At 36.7% G+C, this 20,640-nt stretch overlaps 1 protein-coding gene across 9 annotated transcripts in view; it reads left to right on the top strand.

Moving 5' to 3' along the window:
- LOC135204045 (CAP-Gly domain-containing linker protein 1-like) overlaps positions 1-20,640 on the top strand; it is a 273,397-nt gene that overhangs the window by 204,239 nt on the left and 48,518 nt on the right. For all 9 annotated transcript variants that reach the window (XM_064234002.1, XM_064234000.1, XM_064234001.1 and 6 more), the window contains 4 exons: positions 1,455-1,573; positions 4,825-4,952; positions 5,826-5,955; positions 14,602-15,992. In XM_064234002.1, coding sequence (XP_064090072.1) covers positions 1,455-1,573; positions 4,825-4,952; positions 5,826-5,955; positions 14,602-15,992 — 1,768 coding nt within the window. The remainder of the gene's footprint in view (positions 1-1,454; positions 1,574-4,824; positions 4,953-5,825; positions 5,956-14,601; positions 15,993-20,640) is intronic.

Genomic DNA, 20,640 nt, shown 5'->3' with positions numbered 1-20,640 from the left:
CTAGGCATAGGGATATTGTCATGTAAGAGGCTCTGTCGAGTAAATGGATAAGACCCCATCGACAGACCCACAAGAACTCTTAGCCATAGGTCACATCCTCGCTGAGGCTCTTGAGGCGAAGCAGATTCCTAGGCATTAGCCATGGAATCTTCCGCCTGAACAAGTAGGAACCAAGGTTTTATTTATTTATTACCTACAACGTATGTTGTTTACCTGTCTATTCAGTAAATAGTTGTCTCTTACCCACCACCAAGGGTGTCAATCAGCTAAGTATATATCTGCCGGGGAAGTTGCATGTACAAAAATGATATTGTTAGAATACAATAAAGTTTTGTACATACTTACCCGGCAGATATATACGATGAATGGCCCACCCAGCCTCCCCTCAGGAGACAGGTGGAAGAGAAAATCTGGTTCTAGAACGGGAACGGTTCCTATTCCTGCCACCCAGCGGCAGGGGGGTAGATCACCTGACCTACCTGCAGCGTGTGCCGCGAAATTCGAATTTCTGTCGGACGTCAGAGACATAAGCTAAGTATATATCTGCCGGGTAAGTATGTACAAAACTTTATTGTATTCTAACAATATCATTTTTTTTTTTTTTTTTTTTTTTAAAGGAGTTGGCTCTGCTGAATATAGTTTGTGCTAAGACGTTCGGGATGGTTGTCAGGATAAGATGTCACCCCTGTAAAGAACTGTCTTATACAGTTTGCCATGTGTAGTGTTATAGATGGTACAGTATCACCTCAGCTTAATGGATTTCCTATCCCTGTGAAAAAGTGGGGTACCACTGTCTTGTCAAGTTTTGATATAGTAATGAATTTGATGTTCTCTCATAAGAAGAATACATATTTTATTTGTGGGTGCACTGTTGTAAATCTAAGTTAATTTTAAAAAATGTCAGGGTAAATTTGTTTACTGTTAGTTAATGCTAAAATTTTTTGCTTTTCTTTTGGAATGAATTGTAAACTTGAGGAATTTATTCATAAGTACGTAATAAGAATTCATCTACAAGAAAAATGCATAAGTGACAATGTAAAATGGATTGATGATTTCTGACTGACAGACATAATATTGCTTACAGAAGCTACAATTTACATGTAATTGACCAGTGAGCTGATAACATTTACAAGTTATTAGACTAGTATTAATGGTATATTAAAGTGCTACCATTACTGAAAATTACAATAAAATAATGATTTATAGTAAGGGAAGGAAGAAAAAAATAAATTTTTACATGGCTGCTACACTGGTTCTTGGGGTATTGTGCAGGCCATATACCTGGTCTTTGTTATGTAACAGATTTTGTTATACATATTGGGAGGCCAGACCCCTGAACTATCCATTAAGTTGAGGAGCTAGTGTATAAGGAATAGGTTTTTATGAAACTAGGTGAATCTTTTTTTAATGATTTTGTATGAACAAACTTTTTCAAGAAGTCAAATTTTTTTCAGGGGTAAAACAAGAAATCACCTCGAAATGTGCTGAAATGGCTACTGTACAGGCAGAACTCACAAAGGCACATGAAGAAAATAAAGTGAAATCTAGTCAGCTGGAAGAAGCTAATAAGAAGGTATGTTAAAAACTGTAGTCTCGTGCCTCAGTATGTACTGTATATACTTGCGTATCATGGGGCTTTTGAAGAAATAATTTTGAAGCCAATTTTAAGGGGGTTGCATCATACACGAGATGTGAAAGTTAGCGTATGTAATACATATATATTCAAATATTAGTATCCCTGTTGCTGAATAACCATTGGTTCCATGCAACGTAAAAACACCATACAAACAAATAAATATTAGTTCGTATAATAAAATACTGCAGACATAACCTATATGCATGTTTTCCATGGATCTTTGAAAAGTTATGCTTTACTTCACTGTATCCAATAATAATATGTGTATTCTCATGTGTAGTACTACAGGTACAAAATCCTTTATCCAAAATCCTTAGGGCCAGATGTATTCTGGAGATTGGAATTTTTCACATTTTGGAACTGTGGGGTCAGGATGTATTAAAGTTAAAATCAACCATCACAACTGAACTGCAGCAAAAATATTTTTTTCCTTCATGTTTATCCTTAGCTATTTATTCATTATAGTTTAATATTATATACTATTAATATTAAATGAATGAGAGATAAGTAAGATCATCAATAATAGAATATAGTGGGACAATTAAGACCATATGTTCACTAACACATTCTATTTTCAACAAAAACATTCTGTAAAATGAAAAATTATACATAATCAAAATAATGGTAATTCAGCTTAACAATATGTAAAGCTATAAAGTACATTTCATCATATCAATCTTGGAGAGGGTTGTTCTTTATTGATACTAATGTTGTCATTAGTTTGTAGTCATGCGTTTGAGGACGATCCAGGAACAGGATTTGCAAGTGATGACGCATCACTACGACACAGTGTGGGATTTTTTATACCACTATATTAAAAGTTAAAATTATTGTTAAATTCTTGTTTTCTTGAAGAAATGGTTACATAAAGCAAATTATTGATTAATAGTGCCATCAGCAGTCAAATAGTCACAATCATGGCAATGTTCAAACTTAGTGCCATCCATGATGTCTATAAACAGAACAGAAGTAGGGGGCTGTCAGTGGCTAACAGTCTCCATGGCAACCAGCCAGCCAATCAGATTTTAGCTGTATCCTGTCTGAGTAGAACATTTTGCACATGAAGCTGACGATGATATGTGTGTGTGTTTTGGATACAGTACAGGTAGTCCCTGGTTATCAGTTGTGGTTCTGTTCCGGCGGCTTGATGATAAGAAAAAATCACCGATAACTGAAAATCAGCAATTTTTGGTGCTTATCGGCGCCAATAACCAGATTTTGACACCAATAACCAGTTAATGGTGCCTGTGTTAGGTATGTAACTGTACCAATAGTACTCTTATTATCGGCTCTGATAAGTGGAAATTGGCGCCGAAATCATGAGTTTTCAGCACTAGACGAGCACCATAAAACTGGATCGCTGATAACCAAGGCTGCCAATAACCAGGGATTGCCTGTACATATTTTTAGTGCCTTTGTTTTGAGTACAATACATAGCTTTTAATTGTGTATATATTTTTTATTACATGAAAAACAGAATGAATTCCTTCTCATTACTTTGAGTGTAAAATTCCTGGTTCAGAGATTCTTCAGCAACAACAAAAATTTTTTTCTTCAGAAGGTAAAACGGTTGCGTTGACAACCTCCAAAACAAAATTGAGCTAAATCTCTCGTGGGAGGAAAGTTAGTCCATTTCTCTGTACCTGCTGGTCATACCCTTTATACTCCACACAATTAACAATTTTTTTTTTCTTCTAAACATGTATTACCTGTATTACACATTTTTGAAAACATGTATTACCTGTATTACATATTTTTGAAAACATGTATTATCTGTATTACACATTTTTGAAAACATTATGAACACACACAATGGAGAGAGAGAGAGAGAGAGAGAGAGAGAGAGAGAGAGAGAGAGAGAGAGAGAGAGACTAATGATTTGACACTTTCAAAATAAGAACTCACATGATACACGAGATACATGATGAAATATAATTATATATGAATGAAAGTTTTGGGGTCACATGATACAAGAGATCACATATTACATGGCTATATACATTATGTATGATTAGTTGCACCTGTTCAAGTTGCCATGGTACTGTGTACACTACAAATAAAGATTGGTAGCAAATTGTGTTGCATCTAACTTCATCTCGTTCTGTGATATGCTCATTCCATTAAACTTTTGTCTGAAAAACAAGAAAAACAGATTTATTTTAATTTCTTTGTTATTACTGATTTATGTAAATCCAGTAATGTTGAAATTAAAGATCATAAACTAAGCTGTGACGAGTATCTTTACAGTAAATACAGTACATAAAGCAAATTGTTGTTTTAATAGGAATAGAAGAAAATGAGAAAATTTTTCAAAAGATATTTTTTCAGTCACAACATGAAAACAGTTTACAGAAGAATAAATGCATGAGAGAAAGAAGTGAGAACTTTTCAGACATTTTCCAAATAACAGTATAGGATCATCACTTATGCATGAAATAGGTCAAGGAAATGCTGAATGCATGCAGACCTGGACTTAGAACAAGTACCTGAAACCTCAACCTTTTCCAACATATGCTTTGCTTTGACCATACGGATATAGAATTAAAATAGGTAAGTGATAATAATTAATACATATATCTGGTGTGTGTGTTTAACTATCTGGTGTGTATGTGTTAAACTATTCCCATAATAGGAAACTTACACAGGCTCGAACAATCCACTGTATTCCAACATCTTGGTGACCTAATAGAGCCATGCTATAGTATAGCAGTGACTTTTCATACATACTTTGTACGACTGGAAGTGCCAATATGTAAAATTATTATTTTAAACAGGAGAATCAATATCAATCAAGAGCGCCTCAGTGGCATGGTCGGTATGGTGTTGGCGTATCACCTCGGTGGCCGTGAGTTCGATTCTCGGGCATTCCATTGAGGTGTGAGAGATGTGTGTTTCTGGTGATAAAAGTTCACTCTCAGCTTGGTTCGGAAGTCACATAAAGCCGTTGGTCCCGTTGCTGAATAACCCCGGTTCCATGTTACGTAAAAACACCACACAAACAAACAATATCAATCAAATGCTTCAACTCCCTATCAAAGTCAGACTTGGATATAGTGCCGTCTTATATTGAGGCTTGCTTATGATATGAATTCTTGTACATTATGCTGTATTATTATTAACTGTTTGTATTTATTTCAGTTACTACTAAGGATTGGATATTTTATTAACTTCATATATTTTCATGAAAGGTTGCTGACATGAAGAAGGAAGTGGAACACCTAATAAGTGCATCACACCATCATCGGGATGATCTCCAAAAGCAGCTGGCACAAGTACAAGTTGACCAAGCAGCAATGGCTGAAATTCAGAAGACACTGTAAGTCATAATCAAACTCAAGTGTTTTGTAATATCGATAGTTCCCCAGGTATCCTTAATATTGGGATTTGTTGCAGTTTTAAAGGAATACATTCTTGGGGATATACTTCCAATGGGTATTACTCTGCCGATAGTGACGTCCCAGGTGTTGAGTATTTGTTGTGTTGTTACCATATATTTTTTCTAAGGGAATACAAAAGTTTTTGTATTGGTTAGCGCTGCCTAACATTATAAAATTGTGAAGATACCGATTTTACACATTTTTGATATGATAATAATTCCATTAATTATTGTTTTTATTTATGCACCAACTAACTTAAATCAGCTTATTTAGTCATGTACTTTAATAAATTGGGGTCGTCTTACATGGCGAACATACCTTTAAACCTTCAATTTTACATGAAAAATGGGGTAATTCATGAATATTGACTTCCTAAGCACTTTTATTCTCATTTATTTTGCATATATCCTTAACTGCACATTTTACACTCAAACCCAGTATTTTCATCAACAAAAAGTTTAAGATCACTTTTTCAACAGTATTAGAATATGGAGACTTTACTCTGTGCTCAATAAAATTACCTGCTTCCCACTCTGCCATATTGTTCCCATATGCCCTTAGTGTGACATCTGTTGGGTCTTCCATTAGTTATTTGTTCAACTGCTTTGGTGTTTCATAGTCACCTGATACATGTTCAAACTCTGGATGGCTAAGGGAACAGACTTTTGTGCATGATAGTACATATTAAGGGTATTAATTTTGTTTGATAAGGCAGGTCATATGGTAAACATTTTCTTACTCTATGTTGTTCTTATATGAGGGTTGTCTGTAACCTCTTTGTAAAAAATGCAATCATATTTTTCACCAAACAGTGAAGGAGAAAGAGCACGGTTAGATACACTCCAGGGAAGTTTAGCTGCCTCAGAAGAAGAGAAAAGTAGCATGAAGGAAGAGAAACAAAGATTAGAAGAAGAACTGGCCAAGATGAAAGAAAGTTGTAAGGTAAGATTTAGATATAATTTTGAATCTACATTTCTTGTGGAAGACCAGTACTACTATATAGTGCTTATGGTTTGGTCAGAGTTTAAGGGATGGATAAGGGGATGCTTAAATTAATTCTATCTTAATATTAATATCATATGGGGATATTATAGGCATGAAAGGACTGAAAAATTTGATAAAGCCTTTTCAGAGAGCTAATATAATTACTTTGCTAAAGATGAATTCTAAGATCATAAATAAGAGATTCAGTAACACTTTTAAGTTTGCATCCAACAATTCAAGAAGCAAGTCAGCTGCTGTTAAGACCAATCTAGGGAAAATAAATACTACTCAAAACTTGGAACAATAATTGAATAAAAACTTTCTATTTGAGATGAATCTTACTTACTGTTAAAAGTTAATTATATCTCCGCTATGATTAGGCAAGTCAGCATTCTAACAAAAAATTTAATGGCTGCTTAAGCCTGTCTCGCTTTCATTGAGTTGTGGATGCGATACAGTACTTGGCTGCTGTTGCCTTCTATCGACAAGTGTCGCTTCCTGTCACCAGGTGTTGCAAAGAAAGAGCCATCCTTTATGCTCTTTTGTTTACCTCTCTGTTGGCAGCTATCTCCTCCTGTCGCCCTCTGGCAGAAGAAGAGTATGAATTGGAGAAACTCCTTTGGTCTGGTCAGCGTTTATTGCAATGTTATATTTTGCTGCATCCTCATGTAGTTGAGGAAAGAGGCCACAAAGAGAAAATGTCTCGCTTGTGTTAGCATATTTCGGCGCCCTTTAAGTATTTTGAGAAGAGAACCTAAACTTTCTCCTTCTATGAGGGTGCATTTCATAACTTTTCTCGTACTTGGATGCACAGAGGTTCCATTAGGTCTGCTGTAGCTTGTCTTCTTGTTTCTTATGAAGTTGCAGAGAGCCAAAGACCGCCTCTTGCGATACAAGCACTTATTGGCACTTTAACTCTCTTTAGTAGGAGATTCGGTTTCTTTCTCTTCCCTGTGGGGAGACGAACTCAAGACTAACAGATGCTTTAGGCATGCTGATGGAGTCTCAGTCTAGCTTGTTGAGTTGTTACGTTTTACTCAGTACGCTGTCTCATCTCTGCTTCAGTTTAGAGAAGTGAATCCAGTTTTTAGGTTTTGGTACCAGTGGGAGTTTAGTGAGGAAGAGAGTTAACTCCTTTTTTTTTTTTTTTTTTTTTTTTTTTTTTTATGATGCTACAGGGTAATGTCTTCATGCTTATACTAACTCTGTTTAGAAGAGGTGAGGACACTTTTGCTTCCTGTCTGCTTATGCAGTACAGGTTAAGGTGATAGGGGAGTACCTGTTGGTACAGTCTTGTTTTATACCTTTCAGGGATAAGTGCAGACCTCAGGTTCTGGTAGATGGACAGTTGCAACCTCTTGGCAATTTTTGGAGACTTGGGACCAGTAGCTTACATGGTGGAGATGGTGAACAGGAGTTGTGATTGTTTTTTGGTTGTCCTCCACTGGTTTAATCTACATATAGCTGTTCCTTTGTCTTCTTCAGCAGAAATCTCTCTCTTTTTATCAGGAGGTTGTATATAGAGATAATCAATGGGCCAGGCGGTAACTAAGCAATTGGAGATAGGTGGTCATTCTTAGACATTTTGAGACTGAATAACAGGAAGTGTCTGTCTACATACTTCTTGGTTTTCTAGCATGGTTTTAGCACCTTTCCAAAGAATGGTCAGACTTGTGGTAGACATGCAGAAATGTATTCCTCTTACCAGTACATCCTCACAGTCATGGAAATTCCTTCAAGATGTATTTACAAGGTACTGCTGTTCTGTGCACCATGTTTGGGTTAGTGTATAGCACCTTTATCAGTATTGTCAGGGATTTTGTTGCCCGTTGGTGGTTGTTGTTGACTTTAGGAGCAGTATTCTTTTCTACTGAATCACTGATTCAAGATGGCTTACTCTGTCAACAATATTGTAAAGGCCAAGGACCTGTTGCTTCACCTGGCCCAGTTTCTATGCATTATGATTTTTAATTCTTCAAATCCTCAATTCTTATCTAGTGATGAGGGGATGATACTTAATTGCGCAGGCTTGTCTGTCAAAGATAAATAGGCTCTTGCTTCTTGAAGAATTTTAGGCCTGAAGGAAGCTTCCTTTATGGTAAGGGCTTTCCTTATTAGGAAACGGCCTCACTGGGGATTTTATCAGCTAATCAGGTTCAATTAATGTACAGTCTCGGTATAAGAAGTTATGACTTACAACTAACATTCATTAAATATGTAAGTAATCCAGAACCATCTGTCTTCAGGTTCTGTAAGAGGGACTCTGTAATCAAGAGTTGTCCAGTTTGTTCTTAAGCCAAAGTCTAGGTTTTGGTTTTTCCCTTTGTCGTGCAACACAAAACAAAGAGTTCTAACTAGTGTCATTACACTTTCGTACAGCATACAATGGTCAACACTACACCTGGTAAATCTTTCTAGATGTCAGGGCAGTGGAAAGACCATCAAAGATGCCTAGCAGGTTTATTCCTGCTCAAAAACAGCATTTGTGGGAAGCTTGTTGCTTTGAGCGAAATGAACAACATAATATTAGTTTGATCATTCATTCTATTGAAGGACAGTGTTTTGGTGATTGGGGATTCAGAAAGAACAAACTACATACAGATGGCCTTAACTAATGTAAATTTGGCAGTTGCTGTGGGATTTGAGGAACACTCACTTAGACTTACTTTCATGTAGATGAACAGGAATACCTGGTTGATTACTACTCCCTTAATGGCCCTCAGGCTTGAGCAGTGGATGTGTTCTAAAATTTGGCCGGATTCAGACTCGAAAGGCCTGCCCTTTGTATCTACTCTGAATACTATTGAGCGATTTCGAGTTCAAGAATTGCTTAGTGTCTCCTGTAGAGCCTTTGTAGCCTCAGAGCAAATGATTTCGGAATTTCTAGCGTGCTCGTTAGATGTCTCTTATTCTTCCACTAAGAGGAAATCAACTCGGCTACACAATTCCATGCACTTCTACTAACTTGTGCATCGTAACTTCTTGGAGATGTTAGAATGTTCCCTCCCGGTAAGGATCTATTTTTAAGTAGAATACAGCTATGGCCTTGGGTCAGAAGACATAAATGTTTTTCTGCTCTCTTAGAGATAGTAAGATTTTTCGTTCTCTACTTTCCCCTGTATTTCATGATGTGCTTTTAGATCTCGCTGAGGATCAGCACCGTAAGGTGTTGAGATTGAAACCCCTTCATCTCTAAATCAGTCTTTCTTTGGAATTTAGATGCATTTCGATGCTGATCTAAATATTATCTGAATTATTTACTATGAAACCTTTTACAGGCAGTTCCCAGTTATTGGTGATCCGGTTTTATGGCGCTTGTCTAAAGCCATAAAATCAGCAATTTATGGTGCCATAACAGGATGAGTTCCGGTTATCGGCACCGTAAGGCACCTTATGCTGCAAGGGTTCTTATGCGCGCCATAAGGATGCTTATGGTATGCCATAAGTGTGCTTATGGTGGTTCCAATAACTGGTTATTGGCGCCATTATGGCGCCATAAATCACTGATTTTCAGTTAATGGCAGTTTTCGCTTATCGGCACACTACTGGGAACGGAACCCTGCTGATAACTGGGGACTGCCTGTATTTAGCACTATCGGCAGTTAATCAGTAAATTTGTTGCTAGCACCCTTCTTTAAGCTGTTGTAAACGGAATGCAATTTTATCTAATGCCTTAGAGCTGAGGGTGATGGAAAGGCTACATTTTACAGTGAACTGTACTACATTGTTTGCTTTAGCAATTAAGGCAGTCCACGGGTTACGACGGGGGTTCCGTTTTTGTGACACGTTGTAAACCGAAAATCGTCGTAAGCTGGAACATCGTAAAAAATCCTAAGAAAACCTTACTTTTAATGCTTTGAGTGCATTCAAAACTATGTAAATGTATTCTTATTGCATTTTTCATCAAAAAAAGCCTTCAAATAGTGATTATTTTGCATTTTTGGTGTCATATTTCTTCTGCCAGATCAGCGTTGTAGGCGCTGTAGCCCTGTAACATGCGTCGTAACCCCGGAAATAATTTCTGATGAATATAATTGACAAGCGCCTTAACCCCGGAACGTCGTAAGCCAAACCCGTCGTAACCCGGGGACTGCCTGTAATTACATCACTATAAATTTACCAAGTGGTGTAAAAAACAGTTTATATGTTGATGACTTTGCTATTTACTTTACAAGTAGCAATTTGAGACATGCTCAGAGAGTTCTCAATACTGCCATTTCAAATATATGTTGTCGGACAAATTCAGTTGGATTTAAATTTTCAACTGATAAAACAAAAGCAATCATCTTCTACAAAGACAAAAGATGGCTGAAGAACCTACAATCAAACTTCACCTTTACAGCACTGAAATACAATTTTGTACAAAAATCAAATATCTAGGAGTGATATTTGATCAACATTTAAATTGGAAGGAGTACATCAAATACATTAAAGCCAAGGGCATCAAAGCCCTTGCCATATTGAAAAAGTTATCACACACTAATTGGGGAGCAAAGCGAGACATTTTATTAACAATATATAAGGCAACAATCTTATCCATAATAGAGTACTGCTGTCCAATATATTCATCTGCCTCAGAATCTACATTAAAACCTCTCGATGCATTGCACCATGAAGGCATTGCGATTGTGCACAGAAGCATTCTGATCGTCCCCAACAAGCTCGCTTCTGGTAGAGGCAGGTGTGTTGCCCTTGAAACATCACCGTAATTTAATAATACAAAGAGGTCTTTTACTACAAGCAGGATCATCTCTTGCAGCTGATTGCTTTCAAAATTATAATCTAGTATCAGAAGTTCACAGTACTAGCTCTCCCAAAGAGCTAAATACCTAATGAACTTACATAACATAAATCCAATTTTTCACCCACCAATAGAATTGCACCACCATGGATGTTAAAACGAATAAAAACATATACATCACTATCATACCTACTTGAAAAAACTAATGACTAGCACAGAAATGTACCGCCAACATGATTTTAGAAGAAGAGACAAATTCATGGTATATACAGACGGCTCCAAAAATAATATTGGAGTAGGAGCATCTGCATATTCAAAAAATATATTAATCAAAAGAAGCCTACCTTTAATATCATCAATATTTACTGCCGAACTCACGGCCATACAAATTACTCTTGATATTATATCTGAGAAAAAAGCAAGTGCCTCTATTATTTTCAGTGACTCACGTAGTGCTATAGATGCTATAAGTCAGTATAAACCAGTAAACCAAATAGTACAAGAAATACATATAAAAATTCATCAACTCCAGTCAGGATTATCAACAGAAGTATGTTGGATTCCAGCACACGTGGGAATTAAAGGAAATGAAAATGCAGACTCTGCTGCTAAATTAGCCTGCACTATCCCTCCAACAGTTACACATGCCCCAGTGTCAGACTAAATAACATCTGTCAAACCATTAATATATCAAGATTGGAACAGAGAATGGTCCTTGGTGCCAACCACAAAAAGTATAAAAACTGAAGTGTATGCATGGAGGACATCTTCACAAAAAGAAAGATCAAAAGAAGTAATCCTAACAAGGCTCCGTATAGGACGCACAAGATTCTCGCATGGTCACTTGATGACGACACCACATGCTGACCCAATGAAGTGTAATAGATGTCAAGTACCCATGACAGTACAACATTTACTTGTTGAATGCCCAAATTGGACCCAACAAAGATCAATTTATCTACGGAATTCAGAAATGAACATTTTTCTTGCTGAAAACAAAGATTTTTCAGTTAACAACATCATACATTTTTTAAATAAGACAGATTTCTTAAATAAAGTCTATTTTATTTTTCTCAGGATTAATGCCTGAGAACCAGCCCGAGAAGAGTCTACTTAAGACTCAGAGGTTTGGAAAAACTAAACCCTATTAATAATAATAATATAATAATCATAATGTTTCATTCTGGCTGAATCTAAGTGCTTTTCTTCGCAAGTCTGCTCTTTGCTGCAAATGTATGAGAGCCTTGCTCCCTAAATGGAATCCAACTCTGGTGGTAGTAAAATTCAGACAGGATTCTGGATCAGGTAAGAATGTTTTGGGTTTCATGCAAGAAACCTTTAGCTCAAATGACTTAGCGGATTTTTGTCTAGCTGCACTACCCACCATCCTCTTCTTAATGTTGGAATTGGCTAACTTTAACAGTAGGTATGATTCATCTGAAATAATATAAATTTTCATAAAAAAATTTATTATTTGGATACTTACCTACTGTTAAAGTAGATCCAGCCCAGCCTTCCAACAACTTAGTGGGCTGTCAAGGAGATTTCTGACAAGAGCTAAAATAGTCAAAACAAACCTGGTGGAGAACAGGTAAACTAGACAGTCATTTGTGCAGCCATTCGATTTTTTGTTTGAATGTCAACTCTCCTAATGGCGGGGAGATATAGGTAACTTTAACAGTAGGTAAGTATCCAAATAATAACATTTTATGAAAATTTATATAATCAAGATAGAGACCTCCAAAAATCATGGAAGGTGCTCAATATACTAATTTTTTTGACAGCTGAAGAATGGATACACCAGATATGTTCCTTTCACTACTTTGCAGATATTTTCTATGGACCATATCTCCAAAATTATTACTAATTTGCTTTTTTTTGTAGAGCAACTATTTATTCACTAATTACTATATTTTTCATATTGTTTGTGACTGAATACTGATTTTTATAACAAAAATTATTTACAGCATACCTATAGTAATGTAGTTATGCATCTGATAAGCACATTCCAGGTTGGGCCCCATACTGAGCCTAATACGTAGGTGTACATACTACTATGATTCTTTCTCTAGAATGAGCTTAATAGATACATGACTACTTTATAAGTACAATATGCTCTATAATCCAAAACATTTTACACTAATAAGAGAGAGAGAGAGTTTGGGGCTAAATTGGAATGAGAGAAAATGGCTTATGTATACAGCGAAGGGGTAACAAATTACTATAAATCTGTAAGACAGATTTATATTTTAATTTGTATTAAAGATTTATTTAATTTGTATTGAACATTTTATAGCTATTGTGCGGTTTACATTAATATTATTTCAAAATGATTACTAAATCATTGTTATAAGCATTTTAGGGGTCATATATACTTATGAGTAACAGTTGTAAAAGGGTACTAATCTGTCTTAGGATGTTTTATGATGGTTTGGGAATATTTTTGTTTGAAATATTAAATTGTTTTAGTATAATAATTTAAGCTTTATTTTAGTTTGAACTATCAAATTAAGTAGTGAAATGTTAAAATAGACAGTTAAAAGTATTTTAGTTTATGGGGTACTGGGTATTTGGCAGTTATAAGCATTTTTAGAGGGGAATTTTGCATTTCCACAACAGGTTCTGGAACCTATTACCACATAAAAGTGGGGTAGCACTGTACTACATTCATAGAGATGCCACAGTGTTTATTAACAACTTTGTTTTGTAATATATTAATTAAATATTCTATCATAATGCTAATAAAATCTTCTGTAACTCCAATTGTACATTTGAAGGGAAGGGTCTCATTCTTAGCATTGTTAAAAACAAAAGTTCAAAGCAGTCATACAGACTTCATGACCACAATTTAGGATTTTCAGGGCCACATTGGAGAGAAGTAGTATATCACAAGCACCATGAACTTTGCAAAAGCAAAACTGCAAACCAGGGAGCAGATGATTAATTTCAGCATGTGCATTCATACATTTTACTGACACTTGTAGATCAGCCTGGCTTGAGTTACCATTTCTACATTAATTATTGTAGTAACATTACTATTTCTTCAGCCTGTGCAAAAAGTAAACTTTAGCTAACTTAAGAAAAATAGTAATGGTTATATTAGGTGCTAAGTAAGTGCAAAACAAAAATTTAGTTACATCATAAACAGTAAGACTAAGTAGATTTCTAATTTAGATAAAGGAAAATAGGAATAAATTTTAAAAGTCAACTTGCCCTGCTTGAAGTCTTAACACATTTTCCAAAAGAGTTGCCTTATCATTTGAACTGTGACTTGTATAGTCACCCGGTTTAAGGTTTAAGCAAAGGAGGTACTTTTGATTCTCTGCCGAAGAGTGCAGTATTGAAAGTAGCTTGCCAGTCATATAACCTTTAGTTGTACCAGAAAGGATTTATTTTATATTTATTGTACTGAGGAAATAGTTTGATTGCCTAGAAGGAAGCTAACCAGTTTGATAAGTACAGGAATTTTGAGGCAATTTTTGTTTGCTGATCATCAAGGCAAATGTATAGTTTAGTTAAAGTGAGAACCTATTATTTTTATGGATGCCATTACACCTTCATAAGCTTTAAATATGAAATTGTCGATTTTGATGAGGAAAACAGGAATTTAAAGGTGAATGAATCATTCACCTTTAGTGGAGTCTCCTGTTATTGGGGTTTTGAATATGAAATTCTTATAGTGTTAACATATTTCCATGTTCAGTATTTTGTTAGATAGTTTCTTATAAGAGTATTTTTATTATTTTATTCCAAGCCATATTCTGACTGATATGATTACTTTGATTATATCGTAATTCTCTGGATTTACTGTTGGACAGTTTCAAATAGAACTTTTAAAATGTGGATTTTTTTCATTCTTTCAGTCTGTGGAAGATGAGAAATCTAATCTAGTCAAAGAGAAAGACAAACTTTTAGAGGAGAAAGGGAAAAAGATTAAAGAATTAGAAGATGAACGTACAAAGGTATCTGAAGAAAAGTTGAAATTAGAAGAAGAATTAAAGAACAAGACAGAAAGCTTAGAAGCTGAGAACAGCAAGTTATTAAAAGAAAAATCTATTTTAGAAGGAGAAGTGCAAGGTTTGAAAAAATCTGAGGAAGAGAAGGCTAGATTGGGTGGCGACATCCAAAAGCTGGAGTTAGAGTTGACAAAGATGACTCAGTTACAGGAAACAAATACAAGGCTTATGAATGACATAGATAAACTGGAAGGTGATAAGACCTCACTTTCCTCAAAGCTGGAAACCTTAGAGAAAGAATTAAAAGCTAAAGGTCAGGTTGAAGAGGAAAATAAAAAATTGACATCAACAGTAAAGGCTTCAGAAGAAGAAAAATTGAAACTGAATGAAGAAGTGAAGAAGTTAAGTGGTGAAATGTCAAAGATGAAGCAGTTGCAGGAGGATGTTGTGAGATTGACCTCTGAATTAGAAAATGCTTGTCAGGCAAAAGCTCAGCTTTTGTTGAATGTTGAGGCAGAAGGGAAACTCAAGACTCAGCTAGAGGAAGAAAAATGTAAATTAGAATCAAACTTCCAACATGAAGAGGAAGAGAAAAGAAAATTGCAGGAAAGTTTGACAAAGCTTGAGACTGAGCTAGTAAGGATGAATGAATTACAGCAGGTTAATGCAAATCTAACTGATGATTTGAAAAAGTTCAATGAAGAAAAAACTTTACTTTCAACAAGTGTGTCAAATTTAGAAGAGGAATTAAAAGTCAAAAGCAAACTTGAAGAAGAGATTGCCAGTTTAAATTCTAAACTTCAGGACTCTGATAAAGAAAGATTGAAAATGGAGGAGGATACTAAAAGGTTAAGTGCAGAACTCTCCAAGATGAACGAGCTTCAGGAGTTGAACAGTAAATTAACTCAGGATCTTAAAAAGTTAAATGAAGAATTAACTGTACTCTCTTCAGATAAGGCAGGTCTAGATAAAGTACTTGAAAATAAAAAGCAGGTTGAAGAGGAGAGTGGTAAATTGAAAGCAGTCTTGGTAGCATCTGAAGAAGAAAAGCAGAAACTTGCTAGTGAAGTAAAAAGGCTTGAAACTGAAGCAGCAGAAAAATGTAAAATACTTGAAGGTCAGTACAACGAGATAAAAAAGGAAATGTCTTCTCTACAAGAAGAAAAAAATACCATGGAAGCTGACAAGTTGAAGTTGGAGGAAGAGGTGCAGAAGCTCAAGAAATCAACAGAGACTAGTACTGCCCTTGAACTGAAAAACACAGCTCTTGTCAAGGAGATGGAAGAGATCAGAATGAGGTACGTGGATTTTTGTTTCTGACATTGTGAAGTGTCTTTAAAGGAGTTCCTTTTTTTCAGATCTAAAGGTGAGTGATTGTTTCTGTTGAAAGGTGTATCTGTAAGTTTCGGGGATGGGATATTTAAAATTTTCCTTTTTTAACCCTCAATGGATGGACATGCTTACATGAGTAATAATAATAGGTTTAGGGTGGACAATGGAGTCACTCAAGGCGAGTAACAATATTACGTGCCATCTATTTTGGGGGAATTGGGCGGGAAAGAGGTCCCATTACTTCTGTAGCTCATAAATTCACTAATGGTGACTTTAGACCAGCTAAAATCAAGTGGGCTGTTCACGACAGAATTAGTAGCGATCTTAACTTCAAGGGAGGATGTACTACATCTCTCACATGACATGTTGTTCATACTTGAACAAACCTTTGGTCTTAACAATAGGATAATTTCTAGCGCCTACCTGGATCCGGTTAAATCGCAGATGAAAGCAAGGAATCTTGTGAGATCTGGCAATGCATCCGTATATCGGGCGAAGAGTGGTCAAGGACCACGCAACTACGCCACCGCGTCAGTCTTTTCTTAACCGCCTGGGCGAGAGTTGTGGTTGACCTCTCTCGGCCTTTACCCGGTTCATTGCCCGTTTCACTTGTGTTTCAGTGTGTGTGTGTGTGTGTGTGCTGTTATTATGGCTGCTTCTGCTCCATCTCGGCCTTGTCAATGTGTGTGCCTGGAACTCCAGGTTTTCCGTGTTCACATTTTTTGGCTTCGGCTGCAACCAATCCCCACATCACTTGTAGTAGGTGTCACTCTAACGTTTGTACAATTACAAATCCCTGCACGGAATGCCGTGCGTGGCCTAGAGAGCAGTGGAAGTTATTTTATAGTAAGAAGGAGCATCGTAGGGTTTCTACTCTCCCATTGTGGGAGGGTTTTTCTTCTCTTCTAACTGATGCTTTGTCCCCTGCTGCTATCCCACCCCATAGTAGTGTTGTGCCTTTGTCCCCTTCCTTTTCTTCCACTGATTTGTTGTTGGAAGTATCGGGAGGCCCTCAGGCTGATTTATGTAATGTTGCTCCTTCTTCATCGGGAGTTAATGTGATTCCCGAGAGGGAGGAGGCTTTTTCATCACTGTCTTTTATTACAGAATCAGAGGCGTCCAAAATGGTGGAGCTTTGGGGGATGCTTGGCCTACAGGGTTCACCGTCTTTGGAGGGTTTACTGACGCACTTCATGGATGCTCGCTATCCCCTCCTCATGCTGTACAGGCCTTCCCCCCTCCTAGCCTTGTCTTCATGGGTAGCCGAGGTCAGCCATTTTGTATTGCTCTGCCAGTGACAGTTGCAGCTTCTTCGAGTCAGAGGGAAGCCGTGGCGTCAGCTCCGCTAGTGACGTCATGGGGTCAGTCATTTTGTATCCCTCCGCCAGTGGCGTCTGCTTCCCGTTGGGATCGAGGGGAAACCGTGACATCATCACCGCTTATGACGTCACTTCCATCGATGTCACTCACAGTCGTCTCCACTGCGCTGCCTCGCTCGTCTGTGTCGTCATAGTTTGCTGCCATGATGTCATCTCTGCCATCCAGTTCGCTGCATCTGCCATCCAGTTCGCTGCATCTCCCTTCCATGTCGTTGAACCCTTCTCTTGCTGATCCGTCTGAAACTTTATGTCAGGTGGTTCTTAAGAGATTGGACTCTGTTTTAGAAGATAAGTTGGCTGCCATGTCGACTGGGAGGAATGGAAGCAAACGTGTTGCATCTCTCTCACCTCCTGCAAAGAGATTGTGTAAGGAGCCAGTGCTGTCTTCCTCTTCTTCCCCTCCATCTCCGCTGCATCGGCATATCAACCGTTGGAAGACTTAGGACTTTGCTCTTTCTTCGTCTGCGAGTGAGGAGCAACACGCCCGTGTTCCAGAGAGTGTTAGTGTTGCGGAGACTTTTAGTGTATCTTCCCCTGTGCGATCTGCAGTGGCTGCTTCGTCCTCTGCATAGAGTCGCGAGCGTGTTGCAACCTCCTTCGTTAGTGCACATGTTGCAGGTGCTCCCACTTCTCCTTCTCCAGGGCCTATTCGTCGCCATAAGGATCTCAAAGCGCCTGTCAAGAGGTTGAAGGTTGTGAGCACAGAGTTGGTGCAGCAGGAGTGTTTGCCTGCCCCTCTCCCTGGTACTTCCAGGAGTTCGACTCTGAGGGATTCTCATTCTATCTCGTGTGTTTTGGATTCCTCACCTGCACACGTTCATATCACCACGCCCGTGCTCGTTCACGGCCATGGTAGTGTCATCTGTTGGGAGAGTGCATAGTGATGTCCCAGTGTTGTGGATGGTTCGTCGCGGGAGTTGGCGCTTGGATCCAGCCCAGACAGGTTAGTTGGTGTTTTGGGCTGTTTGGCTACTGGTTCTTCCGTTAATTTAACCAGATCCAGCTAGGTGCCAGAAATTATCTTATTGTTAAGACCTCATGTTTGTAGCTATGAAAAATACAAATTGTCTTAGAAAATTTGTCCTTTTTTATAAGTTTGCTCGTAAACTATACCAAGGGGTTGCTGTTGGTTTTAGTTCTTATCTTTTATGATAGTATGTCAGTTATAAGTGTAATTTTGCAAAGAAATATTATAAAAGACATATAAATCCCAAAAAGTTACTGCATCTGTGTTCTTGGTGAATTTACTAAATTTTTTACATCAAATATGCTCAGAATTTGTTAGTGATATTACTTGTTATCTGTTTTGATATTGTGTGAGCTGTACGTAGTTATAATTTTACAAAATTTAATAAAATTATTTAGTAGAAAAAACATGTATAATTTGGTAAAAGATATTACTATTGTCTTGTAAATGAGGCCCAACGAGGGGTTGTAAATAGTAATTTTTAACTTCTTGTGGAAGGTAGGGAAAATTCTCGAAATTTTTTTCCTTTCACCCTGTGCATTTGCATTTCTTCCTCTTACAATTTGGTGTGTTTTTTCTTATATTGGCCAACCTCTTAAGTTTCCCCCGGCCAGGGGTTGCAGCATATTGATTTTCTACCCAGTCCATCAAGGGTTATTTATTGTGGTGGTACGGATACAGACATTTAAACCTCCAATTTTTCAGTGTATTACTACTTTTAAGTTTGTTCAGTCAGGTACTTATCATTGTTTTTGGATTTTGGATAGTGTTTCTCTTCCAGGTACTAGAAATTACAGAAGTTAAAGTCTTTGCACCTTTGCAGTATATTCTTTGCATTGTCACAGACTATTTCAATTGTAAGTAATCAGTTGAAAGTTATGAATGACTGCTCGTTATTTAGAATTCAATATGCAAATATGAAGATTATGCCCTCTTTTAACCCTCTTACGCCGGAGCGGTGAATAAAAAATTGTCTCCCGTATGCCGGAGGGTTTTTTTGAGTGAGCGAGGAAGCGGAAAAAATATTTTTTTCAAAAAATCACAGCGCACTTAGTTTTCAAGATTAAGAGTTCATTTTTGGCTCCTTTTTTTTCATTGCCTGAAGTTTAGTATGCAACCATCAGAAATGAAAAAAATTATAATTATCATATATAAATAATGCGATATATGATAGCGCAAAAACGAAATTTCATATATAATTGTATTCAAATCGCACTGTGCGCAAAACGGTTAAAGGTAACAAGTTGCTTTTTTTCGTTGTAATGTACACTAAATTGCAATCATTTTGGTATATAACACATTGTAAAACAATAAAAGCAACACAGAGAAAATATTATCACAAAATAATGCATGAATTCATAACGCGTGAACGTAAACAAATATTTTTTTCAAAAATTCACCATAAATCTAAATATTGTCCTAAAGACTTCCAATTTCTTTGAAAATGAAGACAAATGATTGAATATTACTATACTGTAAGAGTATTAGCTTACAATTGCAGTTTTCGACCATATCTGACGAGTTAAAGTTGACAGAATGTCGAATATTTTATATATATATTTTTTATATGCAATTATTTCGGAAATAAGAAAAGTTACAACCTTCAAATATTTTTCGTTTTATTCTACGTGAAATTGCACACATTTTCATATATAAATCTCTATGAAATGCCTAATATGAAACGGAGCAAATATTCCGAGAATGGGACGTACGCATTTCGGAGATTTGTGGCGGAGAATCCGCGCGCGGAGGGAAGGAAAGATTTTTGTTTAAATTCACCATAAATCTGAATATTTTGCTAGAGACTTCAAATTTGTTTCAAGATGAAGATAAATGACTGAATATTACTAGACTGTAAGAGTTTTGGCTTACAATTGCGTTTTTCGACCATTTGGGTAGAGTCAAAGTTGACCGAACGTTGTTTTTTTTCTATTTATCGTGATTTATATGCAAATATTTCAAAAATGAGAAAAGCTACAACCTTCAATTATTTTTTGTTGTATTCTACATGAAATTGCACACATTTTCATATATAGAACTTTATGTAACGGCTAATTTAAAATGGTGCAAACATTACCACAATTGCACGTATGATTTTTTCGGAAGAGTTACCGCGCGGACGTAAAGAAAATGTTATTTTTTTCATAAATTCACCATAAATCAAAATATTGTGCTAGAGACTTCAAATTTGTTACAAAAGGAAGTTAAGTGCTTGAATATTACTAGAATATAAGCGTTTTAGCTTACAATTGCGTTTTTAGACCATTT

The sequence above is a fragment of the Macrobrachium nipponense genome, chromosome 44 (assembly GCF_015104395.2).
Source record: "Macrobrachium nipponense isolate FS-2020 chromosome 44, ASM1510439v2, whole genome shotgun sequence".
Lineage (NCBI taxonomy): Eukaryota > Metazoa > Arthropoda > Malacostraca > Decapoda > Palaemonidae > Macrobrachium > Macrobrachium nipponense.
This window is presented reverse-complemented; position numbering and strand designations above follow the sequence as displayed.